Below are 18,509 nucleotides of genomic sequence, written 5' to 3'. Positions count from 1 at the left end.
CGATGAATGATTGAACCCATTATATGACCACAAAAATGATTCGATTCTATATATACCCAAAATGTGTGTGTGTGTGTGTGTGTGTGGGTGTGTGAAGGTTATATATCATATCATATCGGGTGTTCAAACAAAATTATTATCCCGTTTCATTCTTTTTCTTCTTATTCATCACCCTGTATTTTTTTCATTTATACTAATTCCAAATTTTATCGTTTGGTGCGCTTTTGTTGTTTCTTTTTCCCGTTTCTATCAGTATGTGTGTGTGTGTGCATAGGGGCGTATCGGATTTATCGATGTTGTGTGTGTGTGTATGTGAAATAAGCCGAGCAAAGAAGAAACAACAAAAACTAGAGCGCACCGATCGACCCTATCGAATTTTGCTCATTTCACACACACAAACATTCATTGAAGAAGATATTGCTATACTTCAAACAAAATTCAATTTTTTTTGTTGTGTCTATTCCCGTATATATTATTCAACATTCGACAAATACGCCACTATCGTCAACAATTGGAATTACATTGAAGAACAAAAAGAAGTAACACAAAGGTGGTCGAAGGTGATGATGATGATGATGATGACGATGGTAGTGGTTGTTTGGTTCATATCGACGATGCAACAACATTTATTATAATCTCTCTCCAATTTCTCTTTGCATACAAACACAACACACACAGAGTTAAACCCCACCGAAATCAGTTTTGGTGCCTGTCACTTTTTTTTCTATCCACACTCAATATATTTGTTGAGCCAGCCACCGCCTCCTCAAATTTACTTCTTTTTCTTCTTTGATCAAAATATTATTCTCGTGCTCACAATTTTTATCAAAAACGCAATCCATATATCATTATTCTGGTAAACAGATAGAACCTGAATTTTAGTTTCACGTGTGAATTTTTTTTCCGTTTTGTTTGAAACGAATTTCAAAATTATTCTGTTTCACTTTATTTTTGTTGTGCTGAATTCGCTACTCACATTGGAATTCAAAACGACTTTGTTTTTTTTCATTTCATTTCGAATTAGATCTGATTCGAATTCGTTTGGTGTATTTGTCTGTGTGTCTGCATTATCATCATTGTAAAAACGGAACGATTTTTTTTCCTTTCGTTATTATCATTGTTGTGTTTGTTCGTGCGGCTATAACCTAATTGGATCAAAATAGTTGTACGTTTTCAGTTTTGAGCACACACGTTGTTTATCTTTCTCTTCACTCTGTCATCATCATTGTTAATTCCGTTTTGTGTGTGTGTGTGTGAATATTGACGAAAAAAAAAAATTCAAAATAAATTCTCTTAACTTGGAATCATCAACACTTTTTCGTTCATCATTGAATTTTTGTGTGTGTCTGTGTTAGTTATTTTTTTTCCTATATCGACTAAATCGACCATCAAAATCGAATCTCAACATTGGTGATCAAAATAATCTATAAATTTTGATTTTTCGAACTATTTAAACCATCAAAAAAGTAAGTGTTGAATTAATCGAAATCTTTATATGTGACATATATGTTTTTAATTTATGCGTGTGTGTTTTTGTGTATGTATGTGAATGAATGATGATGATGATGATGATTGTCAAATGTTAAGACAAACTAAACACAAATAACACACATGTGTATTTGTTTATATGATTTTTTTTTGTTGTTGTTTTTGTTGTTGCCATTCAATTTGAATGTAGTGCGCGCGATTTTTTTTTCATTTATTATAAATGAACAAAAAATTGAATATGATTTTTGGCCAATTTACATAATCAGCTGATTTTTGAATCTATTATGTTATTCGGTTAGGTTATTCTTGTGATATATTCAGAATATTCTTAAAGCTAAAAAATATAGTGGCCAGTTTATTGAATTCTATCTTTCTCCCATTCGATGCCATTTTTTCTCATTTCTTATGAATGGAATTTATTGCTATCTCTTTTTTCAGGAATTATCCAACCGAATTTTATTTTTTTACCATCGAATCCATTTTCATTATCCTTTGTCGTTGTTTTCATCATCATCATCGTTGTCGTCGTCAAAAAAAAAGCCAATATGGCGGCGATGGCCAACTAGTGCTCACTCAACATTTTTACAAAAAAACAGACTTATACAGAAAAAAAAATACAGACACACACACGCATACAATCGACCGCTGTTTCAGCTTGGTTGGTTGGAAGGTTGATGATGATGATGATGGTGGTTGGTGGCGGTGATGGTGGTGGTGGTGTTGGTGGTGGTGGTGTTAATGGTGATGGAGCATGCGTATGTGATGCTTTTATCTTAAATGGTGTGTGTGTGTGTGTGTTGTTTGTACTGTTTAATATTACAGTCAATACTCTTGTATAAGAACGCTTTTGTTTTAAAGTCAAGAATTTTTTTTTTTTTGATTAGAATCCCGTTGATTAAAATTTTCATTTTTTTTTCTTTCGTAAATATCTGAATTATTTTTGTATTTGATTCTGATTCTGTAATTTGTATTTTATTGCAAACCATATCTCGTTCTCTCTCTCTCTCTCTTTCCATGTGTTTAGAGAATGTAACGACCGGTTTTTTTTCATTCAGATTTCTGATGAATGAATTATGTTATCGTTCCATGAATTGATGAATCTTTCGTTTCATTCATTAACATTTGGAATAATAACCGAATAATCACTGTAAAAACAACACACACACACACACACACACACCAAGTTTCGAGACGCCTTTAGTCTCTTTTTCTAGGCAAATTTTTTTTTCGTTTCTTTTCATTTCTTGTGCCCTGTGTGTGTGTGTGTGTCGATTTCGTTCCTGCGACTATAATAAATAAATATAAAAAAAAATACGAGAAAAACGACAACGATTGAGCCAAAATAATAATCGTCAAGAGCGTCCTATTTGAACATTATAAACACACCACATACACAGATTGATAGATAGATAGAGCTCAATATCAAAAAAAAAAAATTACAGGGAGGAGGAGTAGAATTTTTTTGTTTGTAGGTGTGTTTGTACTGTGTATTTAATAGATGATTATGATGATGATGATGATTTATTTGATTTGGATTAATAAAATTGCATAAAAAAATTGATTTTGTGATATTCTTGAAAAGTTGGGGGTGTGTCTATATGTTTGGTAATTTTTTTTTTGTTTTGTTCATTGCATTGACTCAATTGTCAAACACATTTGCATACACGGACCTGTTGTTGTTTTTCGTCATTTGTATTCGGTGTGGTTACATATATTAATCAGTTTTTTTTCGTCTTCATTTTGTTTATTCATTATAGTTTTGTTTTCCCATTTTGAATAATCAGTAAATAATCGAAAAAAAGAATATGGATGATTCAACAACACCGGTATCCGATACAATCGTGGCCGATAATGATGAAGAACAATTAAAGAAGAATGATGATGATGATGAAAAATCAAATTCTGTTATCGATGCCGATGACGATGATGATATTGAACAATTGGATTCGAATAATGATAATGTTTTAAATGAAAATGATCAACAACAACAACAACAAAATAATGTTGAATTGATTGATCTTTCAAATGATGGTAAGTTATTGGTATCATCGATTTTCTCAAATTTTAACTTTTTTTTATCCGTTTTTTAAAATAGAAGAGGATGATGACGATGACGATGATGATGTACAACAAGAACAAGATGAAGAATCACCAATCAATAATGTTGATGAAGAAGATGATAAAGGAATTGAAATGATCGAAAATGGTGATGAATCTGATTCAAAAGCTTTTGATAATGATGATGATGCGGATGCGGATGTGGATGAAGATCAAGATAATGAAATGATCAATTCTATAAATGGTGATTCATCATCATTGATTAATGATGGTGGTTTACAATCGGCAACAGCTAGTACAGCAATTGATGATGAAATTATGATTAGTGAAGATGAAGATGATGATATTGTGGATGAAGATGGTGTTGGTGATGATGGTGAAGATTCATTAGCCGCTTCTGCAACAAAGAATATGGTAAATGAAAATAAATTAAATTCCATTAATAATAACATTTTGAATAAACCACAGAATCTGGTTACGAAATCATCATTGAATTCTGTGAAAAATAATCAACAATCAATCAATAATAACAAAATTACTGAAGAAATTGTCATCGAAGATGATGATGATGATGATGACGATATGGATGATGAAGATGAAGTGCAAGATTTATCAACAAATAATAAATCAACATCGAAGCATGTAAAAGCAGAACAACAACAACAACAACAGAAGCCACAAGAACAAGAAATGAAACAAAAATCAAAAGATAATGATAGCGTAGATGATGTGGTTATTGTTGCTGAAAAAACATCGATTGAAGATTTGATTCCTAAATTGACCGATGAATTGATTGGTTTTCCGAAATTTTTCCAAAATGTTCTCACATTAGGTGATTGTATAGCGATAAATAAAAAATCTCGTAGTGATATCGATATTGATAAAGATTATTCCATACTTGATTGTCCATCACAAGTGGTACCATTGATCGTAAAACGGGCAAATAAATTTCCTACAAAATTGAAACAAGATAATTTGGATCAATCAACACAGAAACCGGCACCGCCACCACCATCTACACAGACGAATAATACAAAAAATATGTTGACCATATCGGATTTTTATTCCAGTTCAGTGGGAAAATTTTTAATCGGTATTGGCCTGAGTCGTGTTAAACAATGGTATCATAAAGATGCTATTAACAAAGTACGAAAACAGATTCGTAAAGAAGGTGATGCCGAAGATTTGATGGAAGAACTAAAGAAACAGCAAGAATATCTAAATTGTTGTCGTGTAGCGAATTCATCATACATTTATCCAACGATAAAATGTGAACATTGTGATTTTCGTACCGAATTTCAATCGGTATTACAAAATCATATGGCATATCCACATCAAACATCACGTAAAGAATTGAAGTGCAATTATTGTCAATTTTCTACACGTGATTCAAAAGTTATTATTGATCATGTACAATGTATGCATGAACGTAAATGTATGATTGAATTACCACCACAGCTATATGAATGTCCAATTTGTCCATATGAATCTGGTGTGAAATCAAAAGCTGCAACACATATAGCAAAATGTTTGAAATTTTTTCTACCAGAAAAATTATTGGTCAATAAAGATGATTATTTTCCAACGATAACACCGAAACCAATTACACAGGAAGATATAAAAATCTATGAAGCTACATTACAAGCATTACGTTTTGCTGCATTGAATCCACAAACAAAGGTTCCTCAGATTGCTGGTCTACCGCCAGGTCTTCAACAACAAATGTATCTTGTTCAGCAACAACAAATGAATCGAATTGGACCATCATCAGGTCGTATTAAAAAACATCATCATCACCATCAACAGCAACAACATCATCATCATCAACAGCAACCATTCGATGCTCATCATCAAGCTCATCATCAACAATCATTAGGCCAATCATCCATAATGGCTCATACATCATCATCATCATCATCGGCAAATAAAATGAATCGACATAATAATAATGCTGTCACTGCTAATCTTGCTGCCAATGTAAATCAATTGGCTGGATTGAATCTGCGTAATGTTGCGGCACCACAATTGTATAACATGTTGGCCAATACACAGGCTGCGGCACAATTTTTACAGAATCCGGCCGCAGCAGCAGCTGCCGCTGCTGGATTACAAGGTCTATCACCAAATGCACTTAGTTTATTGAATAAAACACATATGTTGGCCAAATTACAGAATATTGCCGGTACAGCTGCTGTTGGTGGTGGTGGTCTATCGGCCTCACCACAACAACAACAACAGCCACAACATTCATCATCATCATCATCCAGTCGTCATAATAGTAGTAAATCAAATATCATATCAAATAAACATCATCATCATCATTCACAGCAGCAACAACAACAACAACAACAACCGAATAATTTAACAGTTGGTTCAGCTGCTGCAGCAAATAATCCAAAAGGTTCATTTGTTATGTGTGAAATTTGTGATGGTTATATCAAAGATTTGGAACAATTACGTACACATATGCAATGGATCCATAAGGTATGTTGTATATAAAAATTGAAATAAATTCTGGAACTGATTTTTAAAAACATATGTTATTGAACAATTCAGGTACGAATTCATCCGAAAATGTTGGCCAGTAGACCACCATTGAATTGTCAAAAATGTCAATGGAGATTTTTCACCGATCAAGGCCTTGAACGTCATTTATTAGGTTCACATGGTCTTGTTACATCGAATATGCAAGAAATGGTTAATCGTAATGAAGATGGTGGCCGTTGTACGATTTGTGGTCGTGTATTCTCCAATAAATTGGTTACTCACATGAATCATGTAAGGATTTTATTTGTAATTCAAATGATTTTATTTTAATAAAAAAAAATTTTTTTTTTTTCATCAATTTAGGCCCATAAAATCAATCTAAAACCAGCACATTTAAGCTACAAATGTACGGTGTGTTCAGCCACATTTAATCTTTATAGATTATTTGAAAATCATGTATACATGGTACATAGTGGATCGGTCAAACGAAATAATAATAATACAGCTGATAATGAATCATCATCATCATCGATGCCGCCAAGAAAAAAGGCTGCATTAGATATGTCAGCAAATGGTAATTGAAAAAAGATTTGGGGTTGAAATATGTATAGAAAAATTCAATCTATACTTGCTAACACACATCTACATCCATTCGTTTAAAGCTTTATAAAGCTATATATATCGATTGAATATTCCTTGCGCCAATCATCCCATCATCATCATCATCATCATCAAAATCATCAAGTTCATCAACTTCATCATTAAAAGAATAGAAATTGAAAATTTTCATATGGAAAATACCAAAAAAAAAAAATAAGAAAAAAAAATGTTGATGTATTGGATTTTCAATTTTCATAATTAAAAAAAAATGTAAATATTATTTACTCTCTTTATTATTATTTTATTCATTAAGACGCTTGTTCAACATTATTTCTACTACAAAAATAACAACCAAACAAACAAACCAACAACAACAACAACAATTCAATTTAACACACCCACCCACCCACACACACGGCAAGTATACATATACAACAAATTATTATTATTAATCAAATCAAATCAATCAATCAAATTGTTTATTATTTATAAGTTTATTTAAAAATTTTGGAAAGATGAAAAAAAAAATTTGGGATGGAAGAATTATAACAGAATCTATCATTTTCAAATCACAACACACACGAATACAAATACAAATAGGTCTGACTTGAATAACGAATTTTATAATAATAATGAATGATGACTAATAAATTGAAAAAAAAAATTTTTCCTTCAATAATTCAATTTTCAATTTGCTTTATCGTTGATAAATTTATCGATACCTTCGGTTAATAATTTGAATGTCATTCCATTATTCACTAGAATACTGCAAACATTTATACGTTTTAAATCGATTATATTCCGTTGTTCATCATCGAAAAATATTATCTGATCAAATTGGCAGCCAGATTGTTTTGATAATTGTGTTAAATGTTGAATTTTACAACCAGGATAGATTTGTTTATAATCAATCCAATGATTCCATTTTAATAATTGTAATAAATCATTCGCTTCTTGTATAGCACTGGTTCGTGATGCAATACCAATCATGTAGCCTAATGATTTTAATCGTTCTAGTATGGCCGGTACTTCGGGATAATATTTCACCAATGCTCCATGAACATCATAAACATATTTTCCACTATAAAAATTGTATTATATTCAAATGGTAATGAATTTAATTAATCATGAATGCAATCGACCATAATGAAACACTTACTTTCGATGAAATGGAGGTGTAACATGAGTGTCCACCCAGAATGGCCATAATGTATAATCTTTGATTTTGAAAACAAAACAAAACAAAACAAAAAAATTTTATCCACATATCACATTGATTGAAATGATATCACTTACCTAAATCGAAAACAATTAATTTTAAATCATCAATTTTTTGGATCATTTGGGCCATTTGGATCTTTCTCCTGTTTATACAAATAATAAAAAAAAATCAGATGATGATTCTTACAACAACAACAACAAAAAAATGACAAAAACATGCATTTTCTGGACAAAAGATGTCGCTCAAATCGATTAACATTTAAACATTCGAAAACAAAAAAAAACGAAAAAATTCAATTTACCTTTCCAAAATACCATGATTGACATTTTCCATGTTATTATTATTTTAATTTATCGTTCTCTCTCTCACACACTCACTCACTCTCTATCTTCATCTTATTTGTTCAATGTCGTCAATATATCTAAATGATAAAGAGAAAAAAAATCTTTATAATTAATTTGTTTATCTCGTCGTTTTGGTTCGTTTGTTACGATCAGTATGCGAAAAACAAGAACAACAACAACAACAATATACAATTTACAATTTACATGTACTTTTTTGTTGTTGTTGTTGTTAATAAGTATTCAAAAACAAAACAATGTTAATTATAATTATTATTATTATTATAATATAAAAATGGAGCCTTGAAAACGAAAAAAAAAATAAAACAAAATGGAATGAAATAGAAAATGATAATTTTTTCAATCGATATCGATTGTCACACATACATACACACACACACACAGTCATAATTGATTCTTTTTTCTCAACCAACGTTTTTGTTTTTTTTCGACGATATTCATTAATCGATCGATTTGATTGATTGATTGATTCATTCAATCATTAATTCATCGTTTTATGTGCCTCACAATAATACATCATAGAATTTGTCGTTTTCTTTTGTGGAATTCTGGTTTTTTATTTCTCTTTTAAATAACAACAACAACTACGAAATACAATGAACGATACCAGAATCATTTATTCATTTCAAGCAAGAAAAAGTGACTGAAAGAAAGAAAAAGACAGACAGACAGGGTAAGTATTTGATCAGAAAAAAAACACATCTTACCTCATCATCATCATCTAAAATCTTATCAAATCATTCATTTCATCCCATCATCATTATTATCAGCATCATCATTTTTTTTCAGTGAGAGAGAGAGAGAGAGAAATCCGACTATATAATCATCATTCATACACACACAAACATTTCGTGATTATCATCCAGAAAAAAAAACGTTCGATTCATTTCATAGTGTGTGTAAATAGACATACTGTGTGTGTGTGTGTATATATCATCAGGGGTATATTACCTACCTGTCCATCTGTCTGTAGTTTTTTTTTCATTTTTTACCTGTGTGTGTGTGTGTGTGTGTTCGAGTGCATCCGATAGTCAACAAAAAGTCATGGTAAAAGTTATTCATTTTTTTTTTGATTTTCATCATCATCATCATGATCGTTGTCGGAACGAGAGTCGATACGATTGAATGGTAATAACTACCACCACCACCACCACCATCACCATCATTATTATTTGTATGAAATGAAAAAAAACTTGTTTTCCACTTGTTGTTGTTGTTGTTGTTGTTGCTGCTGTTCATTCCAAATTCATTCATTCGATTCTTCTTCAAGAAAAATGTCTGGACAATCAGGATCTTCGTTCACACACACCACATGCACTTATTTAACTTGAATCAAAAAAATCATCATCATAATGAATTCTGAAAATAAAGAAAAAAAAAACTCAACCTGCAAGTTCTAATATGCACACAATTGGCAATCATTCTGAATGAATGAATGAATTGGATATGAAGAATGTGCAATGAACTTGAAAAAAAATAACAAAAGATTAGTTGTTATCGTTGATGAGAAATAAAAAAAAAAATTCTTGAAATCGTTGGATTCATGTATCAAAGTAATCAAGATCATCATCATCATCATAATTGTGGCCATTACATTCTTAATAACAAAATGCGTATAATACACGCATACACACACTCACCAATCATTTTTGCCTACGGTTGTCTTCAACGAAATCGATGATGATGAACGAATTTTGAATGATGATGATGATGATGATTTGATATCGTTTTCAATTCGATTCGATTGGAAATTTTTTTTTCTTTGATTGATAATGATGATTATTGTTGTTTGTTGTTGTTGTTGTTGAATGGTAAGAAAAAAAAAGATTTAGATAATCATCATCATCATCATGATGTAATTTAAATAATTTATAATCAAATATTCGATATCCTCTATATCAAAAATAGAGGATTTCCGCCGTCCATATATATTGTATATGTCCGGATTTTTTTTCTTTGTGTTTTCTTTGTTACGATTTTTCCATTTTAATGAATTTTGGGAATTTACCCGTATGTGTGTGTGTGGGTGGGTGGTGGCAGAGAAAAAAAAACCTGATTATTACATAATCGATCGATATAATATTGAACAAAGGAAAAAAAAATGTTGAAAGAATGTTGTCGTCATACACTGTGAGCAAAGCAGAGACATTCATTAATCGTTTTCTTGTTGTTGTTGTTCAATATATTTGAATCCTGAATTGAATTTAGATTTTTTTCTCTCTCTCTCACTTGTTTGTTTGAAATGAAAATTTTTTTTCTTTTTTGAATCAAATTTATCAAAAAAAACGACGACGACGACAACGACAACAAAACCTGAATCAAATTGAATGAAAATAATTGATGATGATGATGATGTGAAATGTTGTCCTGACCACCAAACCAACCATGCAACCAAGCGACCAACTTACTAACCAACCAATCATTCAACCAATCAACCAACCTACCTACCACCTCCACACCTTTGCCATATTTTCAACATCATCATCATTATTGTTTTGTGGTGGTAGCTGCAAGACAAAAAAAAATCAAAATTTTTGAAATGAACAACAAAAAAAAATTTTTTAATATGATGTAGTTGTGTGTGTATGTAGAAAAAGTAGTAGAAAAACCTGTGTGTGTGTTGTCCATGTTCGATGATTATGATAATGATGACGACGACGACGACGACGACATTCAATGATGATGATGATGATGAAAAAAAACAGGTATGGCCACGTTTCATTTGTTTCGTTTCTACCAAAGGCAAAAAAAAATCACCGAAAGATGTTCAGTGTATGTTTATATGAATGAATGAATATTGAGCTACATGAATGGATGGCAGCCACAGGTGAATATTTATATGTCCACTTTTATATACATTCAACAAGTGTGTTGGTAAGATTCGACCAGAACAACAAAATCTGCTGCTGCTGCTGCTGTGATCGTTGTTGTTGTTGTTGATCAAAAAAAAAAAAAAAAAAGAATCTAGCGAGAGTTTTTTTTCTCTTTCTTCAAGAAAAAAAAAGACAAGAGAAAATTCCAAAAGAAGAAGAAGAAGGAGAAACACCTGTTTCCACCTGTATGTGTCTTGAGATTGAAAAAAAATAGAGAAAGAGAAATATAGAGAGACAAAGATGGAGAGAGCGAAGATAAAGGTGGATTCATCATCACAACATCCAAAAGCAGCAACAGCAGCAGACAGATTCGAATGTTCTGTCTGTTCTGTTTGGTTTGGTTTGTTTGGTTTGTTTCAAATTTTTTTTTTTTTTTTTTGATTTTGATAACAAATCTGAAATTTTTTTTTTGTTTTATTTCTCAAATGATGAAATTTCCGTATAATTTTCTTCAATTTCTGATCTGATTTTCCATCGATCGATCTACCTCTGAATCGTTTTTTTTTTGACTTCCGAAAAAAATTTCTTCTCATGGGAAATGTGTATTTTTCAACAACAAAAAAAAAACAAAAACAAAACAACAACATGATGACATTTAATCTTTGAAAAATGTGAAAAAATTCATCAGTTCGATCAACCAACCAATCAATCAATCAATCAAATCAATCATTCAACGAAAAAAATTTCCAGTAAACAAAACAAAACAAAAAAGAAGTTCCTAACAAATCAACTACTACTAGTGCATTCATCACTATCAACTACCGGTAATTTTGAATAATCCTGAAAAAAAGAAAAAAAAATATGGTCGATCATCACCATCAGCATTTGAATAATCAACAAAATGATTGCCGTTATTTGATTGTCGTACACGTTGTTACAGCCGGACAACAAGATGATGATCTTGGTAGCGATGAAGAAGAGATTGTACTGTTTGCATGGTTGGTCATCGATACCACCATATTGAAGGTTTGTTTGTTTTCTTTATTTTTTGTTGTTGTTGTTGCTGCTGCTGCTCATTTTTGTTGTATGACTCAATAAGTCACAATTTTTTTTGTTGTTATTTCAATTTATGGATAATTATTGCTGCAACAACATCATTTCAAAATATGAAAAATTTACCAAATAATTGCGCCTGTTTGTTCACCGGAAACAAACGTTTATTTGAATGTGATGTTTGACTGTTGTCAAACATATACACCAACACATAGATGCTGTCGCATAGATTAGTTTCAAAGTTTCGTCATCTCATATTGGCAGCAGTTTTTTTTCCAGGTCAGGTTTATTATAGTAAAAAAAAAACTGATTCGAGGTCAATATGATAATTTGACACATTTTGCACACACACACACGCACACGCGCACACACACATACTGAAAATGAGATAGATTTGCAGATCAATATTAATGATGATGATGATCATCATGATAATAACCGAACAAATTCAAAAAATTTTTTTTTCCATATTCACATTCCATTTAGGTACTTGAAAAACGTTTTGAATATGTACGGCCTAAAAATAAAGATATCAATGATAATATTTTATCGGAAGCTGCACGTGATTCATATGGTATTAGTGAAGAAAAAATTAAATACGCATCTACATTGGAAAATGTTATCCATCAGGTTTGTTTTTTGTTTTTTGTTTTTAATTTGCAAATTATCCTTACACATATATACCATAATGAAGATGGATCAATACATAAATACTCATTTGATTGGTGATAAATTGAATAATCAACAACCGCAGCTTCGGCCATCACCGCCTTCATCAACAACACAATGTCCAAAACATTCGGATAATTATTTTGAAAATACCGACACAGATACATGTTGTTCATCATCATCATCGACATCGACATCGACATCAACAACACCGCCTACAAACGATGATTATGATAATGATGATGATGAAATGAACAATAATAATAATAATAATCAAACGGATTATCCAAATAAAGAACGAATAATGATGATGACCAATGGTCATTATGTAAACAACAACAGTAATAGTAATGATCAACAACAACAACAACAACATTATAATGGTATACAATTGATAACCGATGGACAATTACATCTAAGACAAGTATTACATCCTGAAGCTGTAAAAAAATCAATAGATTTACCGGAATATTTTTATCAATTTTTTGATTTACGAAAAGAATTTCGTAAATTTTATCGTAATAATGATATGAAAACATTGGATGATATGATTGATTATTTATCATTTAAAAATAATGATTCAACGACATCGACAGTGACAGCGACAACAACCACAATGACCACAATGACAACAATGACCACCAACAGTAATGCATCATTAACGGCTTCCACATCATCACCACCATCACCATCATCAACAACAACAACAACAACAATGAATCAGCAACAACCACAACAAGAGATTAATGAATTAGAATTGGTACAAATGAAATTATCCAATATGGTAACCATTATTAATCGATTACTCATCGATGGTAAGTTTTTTTTCCAATAGATTCGTTCATCATCATTTTATTATTATTTGAATGTCCAGTTTTTCTCAGAGCGAGAGTGAGAAAGAAAGAATGTACCTAAAGTTTTGCTTTCCCAGATAATTTTCGTATTACACCCAGGTCTAATCTATAGCTAGATTTTCTTTTTTTTTTACATGATTATCCGTTGTCTGTTCGTTGTCAATGGATTTGATCATTACAATCTATTTGCAAACGATTTGGACAACTATTTTCGATGAAGATGATGATGATTTTTACCTGATTGATTTCCTGTTTTTTTATGTGTTGTGATCATCATCATCAAAAAAAAATATCATTCACAATGATGTTCGGCCTATCTGTACATTGATTGATTGATTATTATTGAAGTTTTTTTTTCATTTCAACAAAACAATAGGAAGTGAAAAATAAAAATCAACGACACTTTTTATGATTATTCAATTGATTATCATCAAATCATGATGATGATGATAATTTCAACTATTTCAACATCAATTGATTTTGAATAAAAATGTTCATTTTTTGAACATCGATCGTCATCGTCTAATCTATAATAATTAGTCAGCAGATGACTTTTATCAATATGGAAATATTTTGTTTTTTTTTCTGTCTATTTTTTCAAATTTTTTTGAAAGTGAACGTGAGATGATTATCGTCATCATTAACACAAGAATAGGGATAATGGTAATCCATCTCAATCTCTATACGAAGGTCAAACTATGATGAAGAAACAATATAACCAGAACAACAAACATTTCGTCCGTACATCGAACCCTTTTTTTTCTCCTTACCGGCATCATCATTATCATAATCATTATTATTGTCATTGTCGTCGTCTTAATCGTCATCATCATCTTCAAACAGGCAGACAGATTCATCATCATAATAATCGTTCATAGATAGATAGAGAGATAGATAATGATGATTTTTGTTCGTTTGTATAGCAAAAAAATGTACAATTTTCGTATTTTTTTTTTGTTTCTTTAATTCTTTTAGAAATAAAGAATAATAGACGAAGACGACGACGACAGAATAATGATGATGATGATGATGGGGTAATAGCTTAGTTTTTTTTTGTTTGTTTGTTTGAAAGAAAAAATTTTTTTTCTTCTTCTCCACCAAACTTGAATAATGGAATGTTTGTATTCATTCCGGTTTATTCAATCGGCCAATAGGCTATATTGAATGGATGGACACCTTGACCCTTCAATTATATTCTGATTCAAATAGATTATCTATCATTGATGATGATGATGACGATGATCGATTGAATAATGATCGATGATTATTTGTTTGTTCGTTTGTTTGTTTGTTTGTTGTGTTTGACAGGTATTAATGCCCTTATATAAATAGTAATGGTCGATTTTGAAGGACGTTGATTTTTTTTTTTGATTTCCGATCATTATTATTGTTTATTGTTTCGAAATTTAAAATTGGTTTCCATTTTGAAACCAAAAAAAAAAAATCACCATCATCATCGAACAATTGATCATTATTTTTTTGCTCTTGTTGTTGTTGTTGTTGTCAAACTATTGTTTACACATGTTTGTGGCGCATATACAACAAAATGATAAAATGTGATTCGTTATGGATTGATAATAATAATTTTAATGTTCGACTATTTGTCTTTAGGACATCGATTTGATGAGCTACAAATTATCAATGATAAATTAGAACCAGGAATATGGTAAGTGAATCTGATTTTTCATTGTATTTTAAATGCTCCATTTCCATCGTATCGTTTGTGTGTGTGTGTGTGTGTGTCTAATCCATTATTCATTCATTGATTGTTTTGTTTTGTTTTGTTTTTTGTTCCAATTGTTCATTGTTATTGTTTTCATAGTAGTAAAAATGAATTGGTCGATAATAATACAGTGGTACGTGCACGTGGACTACCATGGCAATCATCAGATAAGGATATTGCAAATTTTTTCAAAGGATTAAATATTATCAAGTATGTGTGTTTCTAATATCGATATCGATATCTAATAACATTAATGATGATCTTTATAGAGGTGGTGTTGCATTATGTCTAAGTGTACAAGGAAGAAGAAATGGTGAAGCATTAATACGATTCGTTAATCAAGAACATCGTGATATGGCACTAAAAAGACATAAACATCATATTGGACAACGTTATATTGAAGTGTATCGTGCATCCGGTGATGATTTTCTTAATGTTGCAGGTGGTATGTGTTTGATCAGATTTTGAATTTATTAATCATCGATTTTTTTCTGTTTAAAAATCTCAACATTAAGGCAATAATAATGAAGCACAAGCATTCCTATCGAAAGGTGGCCAAGCAATAATTCGTATGCGTGGCTTACCATATGATTGTACAGCTCAACAAGTGGTAAGTTTCATATCGTTTTTTTTCCTGTTGTTGTACATGACATATAGATAAAATTGAATTACATTTATATAGATTGATTTTTTCGCTTCAAATGGTCATAAATGTGATGTAATGAATGGTGATGAAGGTGTATTATTTGTACGAAAACCGGATGGCCGTCCAACTGGTGATGCATTTGTTTTATTTGAAACAGAAGATATTGCTGTACGTTCATTACAGAAACATCGAGAATTAATTGGTTCACGATATATTGAATTATTTCGTTCAACAACGGCCGAAGTTCAACAGGTATGCTTGTGTGTGTGTGTGCATGTGTGCTTCATCATCATTACCATTGTGTTAATCTTCGATCCTAATCCACGATCAACAACATGTTTTTACAGATTTCCTTCTTTTTCTTTCCCACAAAATCATTCAACATGGCTTTTTGAGTGTGTGTGTGGACAGTAGAAAATGATGATTGAAATCTTTTCATTTTTTTATATATTTAAAAGAAATTATCCATTACAGACATGGAACTAACTTTTCATTTCATTTTTTCTAAAACATGATGATGATCTATTGAAAACTTATGATTATCATGATGATGATGGTGATGATTATGTCAATTGATGATGATAAAGCTAAAGAGAGAGAGAAAGAATGAGAAAATTAAAGTAGATTCTTTTTCTGGTTTCCTGGAATAGTGCTAATGGTGATGATGATGATGACCCTGAGAATTTTCATTAATTTTTTTTTTTGATTCTTTTTTTTACAATTAGGTTTTCAATAGAAATATGGAGGCAAGAATCTATGCCGATTTAAATGGTTTAATAAATTGTCATAATCATAATCATCATCATCATCAACATCAACATCAACATCATCATCAGCAGCATCAACAACAACAACAATTACAAGTCAATACACAACAACAACAACAGTCATTATTACCAGCTCTGGTCACGCAATCACTATTACAACAACAGCAGCAGCAACAACAACAACAACAATCACAAAATTCACATCCACATCAACTTCAACATCATCTTCATCATCATCATAATCATCCATTACAGCAACAACAAAATCGTAAAGATTGTATTAAATTACGTGGTCTACCATATGAAGCACAAGTAGAACAGATATTAGAATTTCTTGGTGAACATTCAAAAAATATTGTCTTTCAAGGTGTACATATGGTTTATAATGCACAGGTATACCTAACTATCTATCCCATTGATGATGGATTTAAATTTGAATTTTAAATTTATTTTGTTTGTAATCTAATCTAATTTAGGGCCAACCATCAGGTGAAGCATTCATACAGATGGATTCGGAACAATCAGCATTATTGGCAGCACAAAATCGCCATCATCGTTATATGATTTTTGGTAAAAAACAACGTTATATTGAAGTATTTCAATGTTCCGTAGAAGATATGAATCTAACAAGTGGTGGTTTTAATCTACAAAGACAATCATTATTATCATCAGGTTTGAATTTTGAAATTGATGATGATGATTGAAATGAATGAACTAATTATGTTCTTTATTTTTAGCTACACCATTATTGCCACCACCACCACCACCATTTGGAGCATTTTCATTTGGTCATCCGGTCACATTAACAGCGGCAGCGGCTGCTGCAGCTGCTGCAGCCGCCGCCGCCGCTTCAAATAATGTTCAACATCCAGTTTTATCATTAAATGGTACATCTACGATACAACCACATACAGCGGTACAGGCAGCTGCTGCTGCGGCAGCAGCCGCATCTCGTTTACAATCAACATCAACAACATCATCATCATCTTATGGTCAACATACTAATCCATTTAATCTAGTTTATTGGCCATATCCATCACCACCGGTATCACCTACAGCTTATGCAGCTGCATTTGCTAGTAATAATCTTAATCATCATAATCATAATAATCATCATCATCATCATCATCAACAACCGACACCGGCCATGGTCAATATGCGTGGTCTACGATAAATTATCAATAAATGATAATTAGATTTGATCATCATCTTTTATTTTATTTTTTTTTTTAATATATCAATGTGATCGAATGGATCAATTGCAATGAAAATTCAAATTTATTTAATACACGTATATCCTCCCTGTGTGTGTGTGTGCGTTTGTTTGTGTACGTGCAATAGTATAATTTTAAGAGAAAAAAAAACAAAAATTTCCAATATAGATCGATAAAATCGAAATAATAATAAAAAAATTTAAAATAAATCAATCGATCTATAAATGAACATTAAATTTGTAATTGTGAATTTTGATTTTTTTTTTGCTGTTTTTCTTTCAAATTTTGTTGTTGTGTGTGATATAATCAAATTTTTTTTTGTCTTTTAAAAAAATTGATGATTCGCTAATTACATTGCCGTTAATTGCAATATATGTAAATTCAAATCACAATCACAATCGAAATTAACATGACAATCACATAATTTCAAAAAAACTTTGAAAATTAAAATAAATTTAAATAAAAAAAAATTTAAATTTTCAACCACCATTTATATACCTGTATTATAAAACAGGAAATTGCTCAATATTCGAACATACATACAGATTTTTTT

General features: G+C 31.0%; 3 protein-coding genes across 8 annotated transcripts; 2 read left to right on the top strand and 1 right to left on the bottom strand.

The window, feature by feature from the left end:
* Positions 1-269: 269 nt before the first annotated feature.
* Positions 270-6,800, top strand: MEP-1 (zinc finger protein MEP-1). Of its 4 annotated transcripts, none has more exons than XM_075730611.1 (6): positions 315-1,466; positions 3,246-3,519; positions 3,584-3,960; positions 4,015-6,030; positions 6,103-6,324; positions 6,397-6,800. In XM_075730611.1, exons 2-6 carry the CDS (start codon positions 3,294-3,296, stop codon positions 6,613-6,615), a joined length of 3,060 nt encoding a protein of 1,019 aa, XP_075586726.1. In that variant the 5' UTR covers positions 315-1,466; positions 3,246-3,293; the 3' UTR covers positions 6,616-6,800. The 4 variants fall into 4 exon arrangements, with proteins under 4 accessions (XP_075586724.1, XP_075586726.1, XP_075586725.1 ...); XM_075730612.1 differs by lacking the exon at positions 315-1,466 and adding an exon at positions 2,742-3,093; XM_075730609.1 differs by having other exon boundaries at positions 270-1,466; positions 3,584-6,030.
* A 510-nt stretch (positions 6,801-7,310) lies between these two features.
* LOC124500317 (magnesium-dependent phosphatase 1) lies at positions 7,311-9,192 on the bottom strand. 2 transcript variants are annotated; one of them, XM_047064376.2, is made up of 5 exons: positions 9,173-9,192; positions 8,157-8,276; positions 7,930-7,997; positions 7,793-7,850; positions 7,311-7,714 (listed from the first exon to the last, which is right to left on the bottom strand). In XM_047064376.2, the coding sequence occupies exons 2-5, from the start codon at positions 8,186-8,188 to the stop codon at positions 7,321-7,323; spliced, it is 552 nt and encodes a 183-aa protein (XP_046920332.1). In that variant the 5' UTR covers positions 8,189-8,276; positions 9,173-9,192; the 3' UTR covers positions 7,311-7,320. The 2 variants fall into 2 exon arrangements, with proteins under 2 accessions (XP_046920332.1, XP_075586729.1); XM_075730614.1 differs by lacking the exon at positions 9,173-9,192 and adding an exon at positions 8,825-8,839.
* On the top strand, positions 8,409-18,443 carry LOC124491133 (RNA-binding protein fusilli-like). 2 transcript variants are annotated; one of them, XM_075730613.1, is made up of 11 exons: positions 8,409-12,056; positions 12,570-12,713; positions 12,778-13,567; positions 15,218-15,272; positions 15,432-15,539; positions 15,599-15,774; positions 15,845-15,939; positions 16,012-16,227; positions 16,701-17,135; positions 17,219-17,414; positions 17,480-18,443. In XM_075730613.1, the coding sequence occupies exons 1-11, from the start codon at positions 11,892-11,894 to the stop codon at positions 17,914-17,916; spliced, it is 2,817 nt and encodes a 938-aa protein (XP_075586728.1). In that variant the 5' UTR covers positions 8,409-11,891; the 3' UTR covers positions 17,917-18,443. The 2 variants fall into 2 exon arrangements, with proteins under 2 accessions (XP_075586728.1, XP_046909704.2); XM_047053748.2 differs by having other exon boundaries at positions 8,410-12,056; positions 15,429-15,539.
* The last annotated feature ends 66 nt before the right edge of the window (positions 18,444-18,509 follow it).

The sequence above is a fragment of the Dermatophagoides farinae genome, chromosome 4, assembly GCF_024713945.1.
Source record: "Dermatophagoides farinae isolate YC_2012a chromosome 4, ASM2471394v1, whole genome shotgun sequence".
Taxonomy (NCBI): domain Eukaryota; kingdom Metazoa; phylum Arthropoda; class Arachnida; order Sarcoptiformes; family Pyroglyphidae; genus Dermatophagoides; species Dermatophagoides farinae.
The sequence above is the reverse complement of the archived record's forward strand: the minus strand, read 5'-3'. Positions and strand labels throughout refer to the sequence as shown.